Genomic DNA, 17,988 nt, shown 5'->3' with positions numbered 1-17,988 from the left:
CAGCTTGCACCCATACTGATAATCTGAAATTGTAATAGCTCCTGTTGTATACACGTGTACTCCACAATGATGAAGTCAACTCTAATAGAAGTCCGAGATTTTTCTTTTCAATTTAGTTTAGAGCAGGGCTTTAAACATTTTTTGGTAAAGTCGGATTTTTGTAGATGTGTGTGTAAAGCAGTCATGGGACAAGGAGAAGTCTACAGCAGACTGTGCTCTGAAAAGTGATAAAGGGTTCTTGTTACTGGCAGGTTTGATTTTCTATATTTCAGATGGCCTGTGTTTTCAAGATGTTTATAAGGTAACAGTTGATATGTTGCTACTGCCATTACAAAATATTCTAAATCACTACAGAAAATTAAACACAGAAGTTCTGTCCTCAAGTTTGCATTTTCTGCATTTGTTGGTGTGTGCCAATTTTAAGCTTAATTAAATGCAGATTTACAGCTAGAACAGTGTGTATATTGATATTAATGTAGATTTGCTGTCTCTATATTTGTATTTGTTTTCTGGGTGGGAAGGTACCCAGAATAGATTAGAGCTGGGAGTTAGCCACACTACTATGGGTCTGGAATCCATAGTCTTAACACAGGGGCCAGGCAGTAGTGTGCAGGAAAAAACCCATGAACCTTGTACTTGCTTTGCAAAGTCTGCAAGAAGAAAGTACTACAGGGACCCTTCATGAGATTTGCAATAGCGTGCATCATCTTCCTAGGAACCAAAGATAGCCTAGGAAAGAGAGAAAAAAAGAGGAACAGGCCTAACCGGCAAGAAATCTAATCCAATGCCAAAGAGATGGCAAGAGCCTCTCTAAATGTTTTAATTGTTAAAACTGACAGCAAACTGATGGTCAGTTAAACCCTTGGGGGAAAACCCAGAAATAAAGAAGAAAATTAGCCAAAAGCCAAGTAGATTTGGATGCCACAGGGAGCTTCTCATTCATGAGTGGTAAAAAAAGGAATTGGCATTTGGAGGTACCAGTGCACTGCTCCATTTCCACTGCAGAAGCAGAACGTACTGCCAGCTGATGTGTGTGGGACAGCAACCCTGGAAAAAAATATTTTCAGCTTCTGAAGCTTGCTGCCTGTTTTACTCTGGAGGCTTGAAACCCAAGGAGAATCCTGTAATGATGGTACTTTTAAAGAAACTGTGTTTCTCAGCCATTGGATAAACAAATAGCCAAACTTTACGCTCTTGATACGACCCTGGAAAAGAGACTAGTAATTACAGCATGAGTCCTAACTAAAGGTGCCACCTGCAGTGATTCTTTGACCAGGAGACTGCAGCTTCAGAGTAGGATTTTCGAAAGCACTCAACATTGGCCTAACTGCTCCTTTTGAAATCAGTCGTCAAATTCTCATTGACTTTAACGGGAGCAGTTTGGTCAACGCCGAGCAGTCATGAAAATCTCACTCTGAGTGGGTAAGATCATTTCCCGAGGACTGCACCTTGATGTGGTGGGAAGGCTTGTGTGCTAGAATGATCCTCAGAGCTATGCCAGAGATAGTTATAACACCTGGTAGGGTCACCCAACCAAGACAGGTCAAAGGGTAGGGGCCAGATAAAAAGCAGCCCACTGGTCCTCCAGATCTGGGGGTTGAGTGATAGGCCAAGTTATAGACATACAAGAAGATAGCCTCTATGGCAAACAGCATGTCTTGCAGAAATAATGAGCCATCAGGAAGCCAAGTGTTTGAAAAGTTCTTTACTAAAGGTAAAAATAAAACTATGAAAATAGGTTTCTGAAGCATTAGAATGATGGCTGCAACACCAAAGGCTGCACAGGTGATGAAAGAAATGGATGAATATAATCTCAAATCCTTGGAGTAAGCAAATGTTGATGGCCAGGAGCTGATAAAAACAATTCAAAAATGAAAATAAAATCATAAGATACTCAGGAAGTAGCACTAATTGTGACTTCCAAAGAAAAATCACTTAGATTGGGAACCAATACCCAAATGCTCTGAGCCAAGTTTTAAACACAGTAATGAAAATGACAATTATACAGTGTTATGCTCAGACAGACCACTATGATGATGAACTCAAAGAGCAGATATAGAGCTGTCTACAAACTCTGACAATATTTCAAGCATGACATTCATCTGCTTAGAAATGGAGGACTTCAATGCCACGGTTGATGATGACAACAACAACAAGAGAGTGGAGAAATCAATGGGCAATCACATATTTGGTTCCCAAAATCAGAACCATGAAAGACTAGAAGAACTGTACTTGCAGGGTGACCAGACAGCAAGTGTGAAAAATCCGGACAGGGGATGGGGGGGTAATAGGCACCTATATAAGACAAAGCCCCAAATATCGGGACTGTCCCTATAAAATTGGGACATCTGGTCACCCTATGTACTTGGTATCCGGGGTCAACATTGGTGGAACACTATTCCCACAAAAAGATATATATAAAGTAATTTGGAATTCCCCAGATGGAGTCACCAGTAATCAGATTGACAATCTACATATTAGAAAGAAATTTAGAGTATACAGAGGGACTGATGCTGGAAGTGACCACAATTTGTATGCGGCCAGACTGAAGATAAACTCAAGAAAAACAAGAAGTCTCCCAAAGTACCAAGACATTTTACAGCAAAAGGCTAATGGATACAGCAGCAGATTCGAACTGAACTAGAATCAATTTCAGGTGCTACAAGACTTTGATCCACCACAAGAAGTCATCATGGACATGTCATGGTTTTTTTTCTAAGCAAACCTCAAGTCTGGATAACTGAGGATATGTGGAACTATGTGGTAAAAAAGGAAACAAGTCAAAGCAAACATTAACTACTTAAAAATATCTACCAAAAAAGTAGCAGCAAAAAAAAAAAAAAAAAATCTATATAAAACAAAGGATGAAACAATAAAAGCACTGTTAGAAGAGAAAAGGAAATATATGGATAAAATGGCCAAAGAAGTTGAGGCTACTGAAAGAAGGGATAGTAAAACAGTGTATCAACTCAACAAAGATCTAACTGGCAATTTTATACCAGCCAGAGGGCCTGTTATGGATAAACAAGGAAAAATACCTAACAGAAAGAACAAAGAGCACAGCATTTTCAAGACGTGCTAAACCACAAGAAACATTAACTTTGACAATGAAATTAAACACTCAGAACTAGACATCATGTCTCACCTCACAAAAAATGAATAGTACAATGAAAAGTTAAGCCTAGGAAGGCTGCAGGTGAAGACCAAGTCCCCAGGGCAATGTTGAAAGCTTGTGATGAGACCAATTTTAAACAAAAATTATCAGACTTTTCAATGACACATGAAACCAGGAAAAGCCTCCAAACAATGGGGAAAATGGCATAAATCAAAATACTAAAGAAAGGTGACCTAAGTAATTGCAGTAACTGAAGTAGTGTTACACTCCTTTGAGTGGCAGGAAAAGTCTTCTGCAGTATCATCTTAAGCAGAATAAAGGAGTTGGTTGAAAGAAAGATACGGGAGGAGCAGGATGGATTTTGACCCAGATCATGTGTCAACCAGATTTTCACCCTAAGAGTACTCATCAAAGAAAGCATTGAATGGCAAAAACCACTCAAACTTTATAGATTTTAAGAAAGCATTTACCTTTACCAGCCTCCATCATTATTCAACCTGGAACATCTTGAAATGCTATGGTATGCCAAAATAAATCGTTAAGGCTTTATATCAGGGGTAGGCAACCTATGGCACGCATGCCGAAGGCGGCACGAGAGCTGATTTTCAGTGGCACTCACACTGCCCAGGTCCTGGCCACCAGTCTGGGGAGGCTCTGCATTTTAATTTAATTTTAAATGAAACTTCTTAAACATTTTAAAAACCTTATTTACTTTACATACAACAATAGTTTAGTTATATATTATAGACTTATAGAAAGAGACCTTCTAAAAATGTTAAAATGTATTACTGGCACATGAAACCTTAAATTAGAGTGAATAAATGAAGATTCGGCACACCACTTCTGAAAGGTTGCCGACCCCTGCTTTTAACATGCAGCATACACAATTTAAGTAAACACAGATTTGGATGAATGGTTTAAACCGCTGGTTTCAAACAAGAATTCATTCTCTTACCTCTACTGTTTACCTAGTGATGTGGTAGACTTTTCTTCATTTGAAGTATTTAAAATCAAGATTAGAGGTCTTTCTAAAAGATATGCTATAGCTCAAACAGAAGTTATGGGCTTGATGTAGAAATTATTGAGTGAGGTTCTTTGGCCTGTGTTATGCACAAGGTTAGACTAGATTATCATAATGTTTCCTTCCAGACTTAAAGATTGATGAGTTATAATAGAAATGAGTGGAAAGCAACAAAGGGTCCTGTGGCACCTTTAAGACTAACAGAAGTATTGAGAGCATAAGCTTTCGTGGGTAAGAACCTCACTTCTTCAGATGCAAGTAATGGAAATTTCCAGAGGCAGGTATAAATCAGTATGGAGATAACGAGGTTAGTTCAATCAGGGAGGGTCAGGTGCTCTGTTTGCTGTATAGGATGCTGATCAGGTGGTTCCTCAGTTTCTTTGATAGTGTATGGCATAATCTCTCACTGTGGTCTGTGCAGTATGTAGATAGCAATGGATTTTTCACCTTCAGTCCATTTGGTATGAACCAACCCATGCGACAAACCTCGAGGCCAACTCTACCCACATATCTACACTAGCAACACCATCACAGGACCTAACCAGATCAGCTACAACATCACCGGCTCATTCACCTGCATGTCCACCAATGTTATATATGCCATCATGTGCCAGCTCTGCTATGTACATTGGCCAAACTGGACAGTCACTACGCAAGAGAATAAATGGACACAAGTCAGATATCAGGAATGGCAATATACAAAAACCTGTAGGAGAACACTTCAACCTCCCTGGCCACACAATAGCAGATGTAAAGGTAGCCATCTTACAGCAAAAAAACTTCAGGACCAGACTCCAAAGAGAAACTGCTGAGCTCCAGTTCATTTGCAAATTTGACACCATTAGATCAGGATTAAACAAAGACTGTGAATGGCTATCCAACTACAGAAGCAGTTTCTCCTCCCTTGGTGTTCACACCTCAACTGCTAGCAGAGCACCTCACCCTCCCTGATTGAACTAACCTCGTTATCTCCATACTGATTTATACCTACCTCTGGAAATTTCCATTACTTGCATCTGAAGAAGTGAGGTTCTTACCCACGAAAGCTTATGCTCCCAATACTTCTGTTAGTCTTAAAGGTGCCACAGGACCCTTTGTTGCTTTTTACAGATTCAGACTGACACGGCTACCCCTCTAAGAAATGAGTGGAACACTCTGATGAGCAACAAACCTTGTCCCAGTGGTGAGTAAATCCTTGTATGTAGTCTCCAAGTTGTTTACATTCACCATCAGCTCACCTAACTGAAGACGGGATGGCCTTTGTAGGAGAAACAATAGAAGCAGTAGCTTTGCAAATTGTAGCAGGAAGGTCTTATTTTGAAGACCCTACCAAATTCACAGCCATGAAAAACACGTCACAGACCATAAAACCTGATCTCCCCCTGTGAAATCTGGCGATTGTAGGAGAGGCAAGGTTGGGGGCACCCCGGTTAGGGGCTCCTACCATGTGCCAGGCTCCAGATGCTAGTCTTGGCGAGGCTGGGGAGGGATGGGACCTCCTCTTCCCCTGCACGGGCTGCTCCCGGGAATGGGTCAGATCCACCTCCAGGAACCTCCCCCAGCTCCACAGCTGCTGGGGGTGGGGGTGGAGATGCCAAGCTCTGAAGGTAACACTGCTGCCAGCAGCAGAACAGAATAAGTGAAGGTGACATGGTATGGTATTACCACCCTTACTTCTGCACTGCTTCTGGTGGCGGTGCTGCTTTCAGATCTGGGCAACTGGAGAGTGGTGGCTGCTGGTTGGGTACCCAGCTCTGAAGACAGCACAGCTGCCAGCTACAGTACAGAAATGAGGGTCGCAGGGTATGGGGGAGTAGTCACTTTTGTGGGGGACAGGGCCCCGTGGTCAGGGGGGCACTGTTGTCCCCTCCCTACACACACACACACACATAGCCAGTCCTGGGCCTGGAGCCATGGACTCCTACCATGCACCAGGCTCCAGATGCTAGTCCTGGCTTGGCTGAGGAGGGATGGGACTTCCTCTTACACTGCACGGGCCACTCCCAAGGCTGGGTCAGACCCGCCTCCAGGAACCTACCCCGGCTGCAGGAAGCTCCACGGCTACTGGCTGAGCGCCCAACTCTGAGGGCAGCACTGCCGCCAGCAGCAGCCCGGCCAGAACTAGTAACTGGAGTCTGGCGCAGGGTAGGAGCCCCCGACTGGGGCACCCCCAGCCTTGCCCCTCCTTGGCTCCAGGCCTAGCACTCGGGAGTTAAAGGGGCCTGAGACTGGCTGTGGGGGTGAGGGGGAGGATGAGGTGGACCATCACACTCCCTGATCACAGGGCCCTGGGCGGTCACCTACATGGACCCACCCATAAGGCTGGCCCTGCCCCCAAAAAAGGAAGACCTCCCATACCATGCAACCCTCATTTCTGTGCTGTAGCTGGTGGTGGTGCTGCCTTTAGAGCTGGCCACCCAGCTCTGAAGGCAGCAGTGCAGAAGCACCAGTGGCAATACCCTGACAACCCCCCCCCCCCATAGCCTTGCAGCCCCCCATTCAACCCGCTTTTGGGTTGAGACCCCCCACGGTTACACCACCATGAAATTTCAGATTTAAATATCTGAAACTGTGAAATTTATGATTTTTAAAATCTTATGACCATGAAATTGACCAAAATGGACTGTGAATTTAGTAGGACCCTACTTATTTTACACTGGAACAGAAGGAAGAGTCTATGTCCCAGCTACCATGTAAGCCTTTGCTATTAGCAAAGCATGGAGGACTGATATCAAATCCCCTATAATCAGATTAGAAATGGTAGGGGAGGAGGAAGCTGTTTCCTGCCCCTTTCAGAGGTTTCTGAACTCTGATGCACGTCTTAAGGTAGAACATACCATAATGCACTGATTGTTTAAACTTCCTCACTTGACATTTTAGAGGTCTATTGGTACTAACATCTATCACGCTGACCAACACTGGCAAATTGTTTTTGTGTACTCTCCCGTCTGTCTGTATCCATCTATTGTTTTGTCTTATACTTGGACTGTAAGCTCTCTGGGACATGGACCATCTCTGTATTTGTACAGCATCTTGCACTGTGGGGTCCTTGTCTATGACTAAGGCTCCTAGGTGCTACATTAGCATAAAATAATAAACACAAACACCTCAAACCAGTGGGTTGTATCAGACATTTTACTTCTTTGTGTGCCTGCTTTGATTAATTTTCTAGAAAGCAAATTTCTATCAGATGCTGTGGGGCAGGAGCATGCTTCTGCGAACAAGAAAGGGTGAGGAATGGGGAAGGTGGTAACGAAGGTAGGATCTAAAGTTCTCAGCAATAAAATATTTTATCTAATTTGATCAATGATTTGGCTTCCCATTTAGGGTATGAGACACTGACAAATATGCCACATAACTCTATCAGACAGTAAAAATATTGTCAATGTGTTGTTTTCAGAAGGATTCAAAAGTTAAATGTGAAAATACCACACATTGTCATCCTAATGACTTTTACTATATAAAGAGCTAAATATATGTAGGTTTTCTCAAGCCAAAAATTTACCCTTACATTAGGCATCCAACCACATATCCCTTCTAACATGGGACGCAGAAATGACCAAACATTTGATTCCAACAGTAGTTTATTATCCAATCATTGCAGATGGAGTTACAAATATTGTTTCCGTTATCAGTTAAAGATTAAATATTAATTCTGACAACTGTGGAGAGTGTACAATGAATGCAAAAGCATTAACCATAATGTAAGAAATACCGGAACAGTTTTTTTATCTTTAAATGTCAGGTTGTACACTATCATACAGTAACCATTATGTAATCTAGCAAATAATTCAGGACTTGTGCTAGCAAGTTTGGTTTTTTTGTTCTCTCTAAGATGTTGAGAGGCTGGCAACAGTTTAAAAAATATTGTTTACTGAAAGTTTGCTGGCAGCCTCACAAAATGAAGAAAGTCTATAAAATATTTTATATTGAATATTTGCTTTCATTAATGAACACAACAACATTAATGGGAGAAAACAACTAATGATTACACTCCTATATGTATCTTATGCTGTGAAATTCCTATTTCAGCTGCAGTATACTACAGATCCTGTAAACTCAAGTATAGGCCAAATTCTGACATCACATTTATGTACACCAAAATTTGGTCCAAAATCTGCCTATGAGTTTTTATTCCTTAGAGTTTTTTTGTTTGGTTGGTTCTTTTGTTTGTAGGGTGGTGGGTTTTTTGTTTTGGTTTGGGCTTCTTTGTTTGTTTTTTAAAGTTACCAGTTCCTGAATTTACCTAATTTCAGTCATGCTGTTTTGGGGTGATCTGAATGAAGTCATGAAACCTGGTGTCTATTTCAGTAATACTAACCTTGATATTCATTAGGACTTTCAAAACCAAAAGAAAAAGTAACTATAAAATTAAATAACAGAAAGATCAAGTACTACTGAAACCCTCTAACTTAATAAAGCTCTTATTTGCAATGAAAAATAAATAGCTTTAAAGTAAATTTTCCCATTTAAATTTTAAATATGTTCTGTTCTTCATGGACTATTAATTAGGCTGCCTATACATTGTAAACACAAATTTGCTATCAATTTGTTTTAGTGAGTTCTCCCACCTACATCTAGTTTATTTCCAGATCAAAACTGAATGTAACAAAGAAAAGTTTTCAAATGCCAATGTGTGTGTTTTAAATTCTTTTGTGTTACTGGTGACCCACCAGTACGCCTATGAAATTTTACAATGGCTACTGAAAGAGCCAAATTTATATTTTGTAACCATTATTACTGAATGATTGTTTTATAAAACCTGTCTTCAGTGGTCAGTAGCTGCAAATAATTTCCAAAATAGTTTCCAACTTGGAATTGGCTCTAGCATGTCATATTTGCAATTTAAAGACAATATTTCACCAGTACTAAGTGCTACTTTGCCTAATCTGATTTTATTTTCCAAGTTAAGGTGTTTTTCCTCCATTTGATTCGGAAGGAAGTACTGTATAAAGGTAACCAATGCAAATTATCTGAAATTATATAATGATAAATACATCCAGAGTAAATTCTGAACAGGATCGGCTATTTATGCCAAAAATGCAGTGACCAATTAAGCTTTTGTCAGCTGTTTCTGAATAAAGAAGTGATGCAAATCATTCAAGGAGCCTTCTTGACAGGAATGCAAGGCTGTAAGAAAGACCAATTTTTTTTCAATTGCTTCAAAGTAACTTCTGAAATATGTCAGTGAATTTCACAAGGCAAAACACTCTGCCATTAAAAGAACTGAATAGAGTGCATTGGCCTCAACATGTTGAAGTTTCCCAGGATATTAATTCTCCTGCTTTATGTATTATTCTGGGATCTTGTCCATCATCATAATTATAATACAAGGGGGAATGCTTTAATCCACTTTTGCAAATGTAGTACTAGTTCCAGATAAAGAAAACAATTAAAATGAAAAAAGAAGACAGCTGTGAAATTGGACTGAGTCCTATACGTTATTCTATAAAGAGTAATCACCCAGTTCTCAAAAATGAGTATGTTATATGTGTATCTTATAAAGTTAGCTACTCCACATGCACAGTGATGCATGTCTGCATACTACAGCAAGGTCAGGCCTTTAAAGGTAAATTTTCCGCTCAGTATGCATGGACTTGGATTTACAACTCCCAACAAAGTTAATAGGAGCTGGGCATCTATCTCCTCCCATGTGTGGATTACTAATACCTTAAAATATTTGCATTAAAAATCTTGCCTGTCTTTCGTATTTAGAAAGCAAATACTGAGATAAAACCACTTTTAGCACAATAGATGAATTTACTTACAGCATGCTTGGCTTGTTCTCACGAACTTGAGCCACTAACAGCCCTTAAATATTTACAAGTTCAAAATGACAAAACCTTTACATAGGTAATAGAATGTTTGCATTTGCTTACAAATAGTATAGGACCCTCTCTGGGACACAAAAATACAGAAGCAAATTTAAAATATAACAGCAAAAAAGAAAAAATGACAATTTTTAAAACCTGGACAATTAACACTGTTGTGGTTAAAAAAAAAAAAAAAAAAAAGTACATTTAGAGATGTTATTTTTAAAAAACATCTTTCTAGCTTTCAGAAAAAAGCTATACCTAAAAGGAAAAGTCCAAGTAAACTTAAAACAAAGCAAAAGTTACTTTTGGTTTGCCAATTTACCTTTAAAATACCTTTTCTTTTTTTTTCAATTTATTAGCAAGTTAAGTAATAAGGCAAATGTGATCAAACGCTTAAGAGCCTTGTACATGACTGCATAAAACAAACCAGCTCAACATCAACGTAAGTTTAGGAAGCAAAAGTGGTAGTTATACTGTAAACATGAAAAAGTAATAGATTGGGTACATTTTTTAAAGACAGTGTAATACATATATTAGTCTTATTTAAGCGCCGGGTCAGAAAAAAATTCATCTTGCTTCCATTCTTAAGGCAGACATACAAGTCAATATTTTAGAGCCTCTTTGGCCTTGTGGAAAATTCTTTACTAAATTAGGCCCTATATTAACATTTTCAGACGTCTTTAAATTGCATATAGTAACCAAAATGTAATATTCTAATATCTTTTAGTAATGGATGTAGCCCTACTTCTTTAAAGAATAGCATATTCCTAAAAGTTGAAATAGTATCTGGAATTGAAAAAGTTCTCTAGCACAGTTATATTTGAATAATTAAGTTCTCACACTACACCTCATAAAAGTTCCTCAAGTTCTTTCAAGTGTATTCCCACTCTGAAAAGACTGCTAACCACCATCATTTTAAAGCATATATAATTTTTTTATTTTGGTACAAGCTGATATTCCAACTATAAGCCTTTGTTTTTTATGTTCAACTCCAACGATAAAGGAATAGAATATCTGTTTAGGCCAATTAAAACGTTCAAGTTATATCAATTGCCAAGTGTTAATTACAGATTTGGAGGAATCATTTTGGAAAATATAACCACAAAACGAAATTAGACTTTCAATCAAATGTTCATATGAACTTTCTTTAAAGTTCAACTTTGTTAAATGTTTGCATTTCTGCCTTTTTTCCCTGCCCCATACTGCTTTTGTATTGCATGGCATCTTCTGTTACACTACCCACATGATCCAACCCCCTTATAAAACATGAAAGAAAGGTTTTAATATTCCATTTTCATGTAAACTCGAGTAAGCAGCAATGATCTAAGGACAGGATTGTAAAAGTGCTATATAAATTGACATTTGGATGTACATTTTTCCTGTAGAATAAACTACTCTGTGCACGAGGAATGACATTTTAAAACTACCAAATGCAATGTACAAAATATAAAAATATACAGAGTAACAGTAGAACTACAGTGCAATTTTTCCTATTCTTCTGGAAACCATGACTGCATGTGATTTTATAGGTACTACACATTGAGCTTTCTCAGCAACTGAGATTTCTTTTGCATTCATGATATAACAGTGCAGTACAACTATAAACTCAGCCTTAAGAGCAATCCCATGCTTTGAATTTCAAGTTCCTATAAACCATGAGTGCAATTTTTTACTTGGAACAATTAGTTCTTGTATAACTGCCCTTTTGTACTACTATTTAAACATTCTTCACTAGAAGAGTAAAGCCAGGCTATTTAAAGAAAAGGAAACCATTCTACAAATATTATTTCTACCTCTGGCAGGGCCAATTTAATATGACATGAGCTACAAATTATCTCTTCAGGGCTTTAAGGAAGAAAGCCTTTTTATATAATCTCCCTAGTTATTTGCTCAGAACATGCAAGTATAAATCCAGAACCATACCAGTACAAAATCTCCTCTCTCAACACTTTGGAAATGGGATTTAACTTCTACTGCACATTAAGCATAAAACTGTAATAAAGGAATAGATAGAAAATCATAAATACACAAATAAGTACTGAAACAAGCTAACCAAGTTTTTTTTTGCAAGCTAAAAACCTCTTCAACTATTAAAAAAAAGTTAGTGGTTTAACATACTGAACACGGTGGAATACATTCATAACCAATAGTGCATTCTAAATGCACATCTGAAAAGTTCAATTTTCACAACTTCAGATGTCAGCGTACCATAAGAAGATCTACTGACTGGTCTAATAAGAAAGAGATAGGAAGTCAGTCAGTGCCTTTACTAAGTTTTGTTAATATACATATTATTAATAGAGTGTAGAGTTCATATCTCCAAATCAAAAAGTTCCAATTCCAAGTTATCCTCTACAAAGCTATACATTAAAGTGAATAGCTAAGCTAGAACAGAAAGCTTTTAATCAAGTTAAGGTTCTTCCTGAACATATAATATGGATACACAACACAAGTTATGTCTTGTCAGAATACTGCAACATTGCAATAACAACTCCTGACATATCGCTTAGGCAACACGTGAACCTAAACAATCATATGGACAAAATGAAATTCAAATCCCAGGTTCATGTAAAATTAGATAGTCCAAGGATTGCATTTTACTTATCAGCAGCAAAGAGGTCGCTATAAAACTGAAAAGTGCATTACTTTTAAAAGCCATTCAAAACAACCCTGTTATGCACAAATAGTTTATGCATTCACCATGCTGTTGACTTTGCGTCAAACACTTAGTTTAATTTATTATAGAATGATCAGAATGAAATTTGCTTTGACCTTTATATATTTTGTCTAGGTATGGGTAAAAGTGGTAAGACTTCTTGAACTACAATATATTCAATTTGTGCATAAAAATTTATATATTTTTTCTAAAGCCAAGATAAGAGGATCTTTTAAGTACACCTCTAAAAATAGTGGCCTTTTAAAATCAGTTTGGAATAACAAAACAAATGAGGCCATTTATAGCTAGGGTGTGCATTGTTATTGTTTATAATTTATTCCTTAATATTGGACATACCTGTCCAGTATATAAACTATTAAGACAATTTGCAGAAAAATATATCCTCTACCAGTAACTGACAATGCACATAAAAATACCTACAAAAGGGAATTATTGTCCATTCACAACCTGTTGAGCTTAGTGATTCACTGTTCAGCTCATTCCATCTATATAATTTTAAATATAAGCTAAATTGTGATCAGTATAGTTAAAATTAACCATTCAAATATGTGGACACCTACATTTAAAAATATCTGCCTAATTATGTATGACTTAAAATAAAATTAGTTGTCATATTTTTACATCACAGTATATGGCATTTCTTAATTTAGCAACAGAAAGGCACAATTATTAAGCCATAAAATACAGTACCTGAATCTAACAGTTTTATTTATACCTAAAACCAATGTCAACCTAGACATTTTATTTTGTGGAAGGGATTGAAGGAAATAACTTTAGTTTTTACAACTGATCTCACTGCAAGTTTGGTCCATTAGAAATGCCATCTATATAAACAACTGAGTTTGGGGAAGAATGGAGGAAAACACATAAGCTGTTCCATTAGCTGTTTGTTGTTCAATAACTGGTAAGTTATTATGAAATGACTTAAACCGAACACAAATGGAACTTTCTGATCAGCTGTCAGACACCTTTGCAATATGCCAAAGTATACAAGTACAGTATGATGTATGTTTCACTACGTACGTGTATACACACATATATATGTACTGCATGTATATATACACACACACACACACATCATTACAGCAATAAGAATAGACATGGCATTTATAGAGTATAGCACTTCTCAGGAGAGTAATTCTTGGCTTTTGGCCCGACACCATACCTAAGATGTGCAATTTCCTTTAAATGCAGTGCCTGTCATGTATTGCTCTTAAAGTCCCTGCTAAAGCAAAGTTCACAAGTCTGCCAATAGCAAACCGGTGCACATTTTCTTACATTAGGCAACTACCTCCCTTCTTCCCTTGTCAAGTGAATAAGTCTACATCAAGAAAGACCAATAAAAAGAAACAGGCAAGGAACCAAAAACATGAGAGAAAACCCAACCATTCCATATGTAATATAGCGATAGGGAAGTTCAACCTCCATGCGCTGCCTTGCTTGTCGTATATCATCACACGGTATAGAGAACATTTTACAGGCCAGTGGGATGGTGATTTTCTTCATCATTATTCTTGTTAACAATAGTAGTACTACTCCAATCAATAACCGCAATATGGCTTTTCCAAATAAAGTCACAGTGATGGAGGGAGGAATTAAAGGCCATGTATCTGGGGAAGGATCTTGCATTAGACCCAACATGTAATTAAAATGAGATCCACAAGCAACTCCAGCACCACAACCCAGAATCTGAGCTGTATCTCCTCGTGATGTGCTCCAGGTGTCAAGAGTGAAAGAGAAAACCCCCAAGGCTAAATGAAGACTGATGATAATTAGTGGTGCATACTTGTAAGTTAAATTGAAGTTATCAATCAGGTCCACAGCTGGATGGAAGACAACCAAGATGAGAATAGCATATAGAAATCCAGCAATAACATCCTGTTGAGAGGAGATAAAAGATACAATCATTTAGTATGATATACTTTATTTTTAGGATTTCTTTCACATCCAACTTTGAAATAACTATTTCAATAATTCATTTAAGATTGTAATTTACATTAACATGGAGAATAGTTTAGTTGCTTTGTAGGTAGAGATGCTTCCACATGTTTGAAATCTCCTTTTTCTTACATTTAACCTTTCACAATGTATATAGTTTTGTTCTAATGGTAGGGGAAGGAATTGTACTTGCTCCTTTTCTAATGCAATGTACAAAGAGCCTAAGATTCAGCAGAGATGGTTTCTGGGACTGGTTTTCAAAGAAGTGGTCCTAAGCCCCATCTGAAGCTGCCAAGTTCTGGTATCTGCACTCCTAAGAATGAGACAAAGGTAAAACCCACTGTGAAAAATTGCCAGGTAGGAATGGGATAAACAGCAACAAAGTTTGGTAACTTAAAAAAACAAACAAACTAGCAGATAGTGTCACGGTTAGATATTACTAATGGTCACTAAGCCTACAACAAAATTTCTTAGCAAGTACACTCTGGGATTGCAACAACAAAGTACTGATATCTCTACTATTTACAGTATGTAGAAATATACAGCTGTAAAATATGTTAGGAAGAATCCATTCATTTGAATACTAGTTTGTTATTCAAATGATTCTGCTGTGTTGCAGACATATCGTTATACTTGTACTGAATATGCTTTATTTTTTTTAAACTTCCATAAAGTATTTTGTAATTTGTTTTTAAAAGGAGACTGCCCTACTTGGGTCATTTTTGATATATCATGACTAAGAAACAAATTGACCTGCCAGATGTATTTCATAATTTGGTTACCACATTTGTGAGTTACCAAAGTTGTGTGTTTGAAAAAGGGTTACTCCATCAATGTTTGTCTTTTTTGGTCCTATAAAGCCAACATCATGCTGCATTACTGTTAACACAAAGGCAGAAGCAGCATAGTATTAGTCTAATCCATACAAAGGTATGTCACAAAAATAGGATTATGACTAAGAAGAAAAGCAACAGTGGAACTAGGAGGAAGAAGCCCTTTGACCATGCAGATATCTTCCAGAATATCAAGGCAACACAAAACTACTGACCAAGTACATTCTCTTCCCAGCGTGCTGTAGCGTGAAAGTCTTCTTCCCTTAAATAAGATTTAACTTGATGCTTTTGCAAAGTGCCAAGGTGACAAGTGAAAGCTGAATGAGCATGAAAAGCTTTCCTCATGCCCTAACAAAGTACTTCAACCCTTCTCTGGATGAACTATCAGAGAGGGAGAGGGCAAGTTTGTCCCTTTGCCTATTAGTCTTTGACTTCTGCACTGAAACTGCAAACAAGAGTGCCAATTAATTTCAAGTGTGTAACTAATTTATATAAGTTAATAAGCTTGATACAGAATTTTTAACCATAATATTGGTCCTTCAGCCAGTCTTACTATTTAAAAAATGCTTTATACAATTTATTTTGTTTTTAAGTATGTGTGGGGAAAATGTTTTTAGTTACAAACCCAATCAGCAATAAACTATTACCTCTTAATAAGGGCACACATTTTGCTAGTTTTAGTTACTGTAATTATTTAAAAAAATTATGTCAAAAGCATCTAGGGTTCTAGACAGCTGCCTTTTCTGCAAACTTATAAAGTTACTAGGTAAAATTTTTGTAGACTATAGTTTTTCTGTTTGCTAATAAATTATATAATGATAAACAATTTATTTCATTTAAATTTAACAATAGAGTACTGGATCCACATACAGTAACATATGCTGAAAAAAGCCCCTCGAATTACCACAATGCACAAGATACCTTAGTGTAGTTTAAATATCTGAATATTACAGAGGGATATGAAAGTAGGTATATGGTGTCGTCATTATGTAAAGTAACAGATTTAATGTGTGGTGTTTCTCTTACCAAAATTGAGTGCATTCCCATGTAAATTCGACTAAAACAAACCAGGGAACACCAACAGATCACAAGAATCAGACCATACATAAGGGGATACTGGAAAAAAAAAAAAGAAAAAGATTGTATTAGAATCATAAGCCATAAGTATATACTCCATGAAAATGATTTAGCAATGAATAGCTACACCACACTCGGATCTCATATTTCAAATACCATTTTAAACTGTACACAGAACAGTTCTAATAAAGTGTCAGAGGGGTAGCCATGTTAGTCTGGATCTGTAAAAGCAGCAAAGAGTCCTGTGGCATCTTGTAGACTAACAGACGTATTGGAGCATGAGCTTTCGTGGGTGCATCCGACGAAGTGGGTATTCACCCACGAAAGCTCATGCTCCAATACGTCTGTTAGTCTATAAAGTGCCACAGGACTCTCTGCTGCTTTTACAGTTCTAATAAAGTTAGCTAAAGCCTGCAGCCCAGACTGAGGGGAGTGGAACATTTCTCTCTGATTTACAGAAACATTAGTTGCTTCCATGATGTATTAAATCTCCATAAAAAGGAGTTCTAGCATGTTGGTGCTACAAAATCATTGCATACTATTTCCCCTATCCTAAAGAAAGCCTCACTTGTTTGTTTCCTTACCAATACAATCTCTCCTTCATTCCCTTTCTCTCCAAGCATCTTGAGTCAGTCTGTTCTTCCTCTCCTTCAACTCCTGTTGACTGACTCTCACATCTCTCACTCTGGTGATAATTCCCCACTCCCCAAATCTCAAGAAACTTGCTTCCACTGATTTCAATGGGCTTTGAATCAGGTCTCAAATGCCCTCAACTCTTCTTTTAAAGCCCACTTCAAAAACTACTTTTACTTTCCACTATCGAGTTAGGTCCTGATCCAGCAAAGCAGTTAAGCATGTGTGCAACTTTATTAAAGTCAATAGAACTAAATCACATGCTTAACTTTAAGCACCTAAGTAGTTCTAAAGTTGCACACATGCTTAAGTGCTTTACTGCATCAGGGCTTTATACGCTAGTGCTGTTTACTATTTCTCCTCTTGCCCTAGGCTCAGTTTTTACTTAAGTGTCAGAGCTTACATCATTTCCTCACTATATGGATCCATTTATTTTAACCCTTGTCTCTCTTTCGTACCCCCTTCCCTCTGTCTGCTTTTCTATTCTATTCACAATACAGGCAGTGCTGGGCAGGACCATGTCTTTTTAATCAATTAAGCATCATACAAAATTATAACATTATGAAGATCTGTAATAAAATTATAATACTGTAACACAGTAAGGACAGGGCCATCCCTAGGGGGGTGCAAGGCCCGGAGCGGAAGTTACCGGTTAGTCTTGTCCAGGACTGACCGCACTGGCCAATCGTAACAGCCCACTGGGCTCCGCAAAGCACGGGGCTCAGAGTGGTCACCCCGATTTGCCCTACCCAAAGGACGGCTCTGAGTAAGGATGTAGGTTCTTGAGAGCAGAGACAGAGCTTAAAACATTTTGGACACTATTCACATAGTATTACCATCATACCCAACCAACTCTGTTCTGGAAGTTTGCATCAAAT

The 17,988-nt window shown here is 37.9% G+C and overlaps 1 protein-coding gene across 2 annotated transcripts in view; it reads right to left on the bottom strand.

The window, feature by feature from the left end:
- Positions 1–17,988, bottom strand: part of WDR89 (WD repeat domain 89) — a 90,021-nt gene that overhangs the window by 44,008 nt on the left and 28,025 nt on the right. The window contains exons 2-3 of one of the 2 annotated variants that reach the window (XM_065593778.1): positions 16,427–16,516; positions 14,416–14,507 (exon numbers count right to left, since the gene is read on the bottom strand). In XM_065593778.1, the coding sequence (XP_065449850.1) occupies positions 14,416–14,507; positions 16,427–16,516 (182 nt within the window). The remainder of the gene's footprint in view (positions 1–14,415; positions 14,508–16,426; positions 16,517–17,988) is intronic. The other variant, XM_065593779.1, reaches the window with a different exon arrangement.

This window comes from Chrysemys picta, chromosome 4, assembly GCF_011386835.1.
Source record: "Chrysemys picta bellii isolate R12L10 chromosome 4, ASM1138683v2, whole genome shotgun sequence".
In the NCBI taxonomy this organism is placed as follows: domain Eukaryota; kingdom Metazoa; phylum Chordata; order Testudines; family Emydidae; genus Chrysemys; species Chrysemys picta.
The sequence above is the reverse complement of the archived record's forward strand: the minus strand, read 5'-3'. Positions and strand labels throughout refer to the sequence as shown.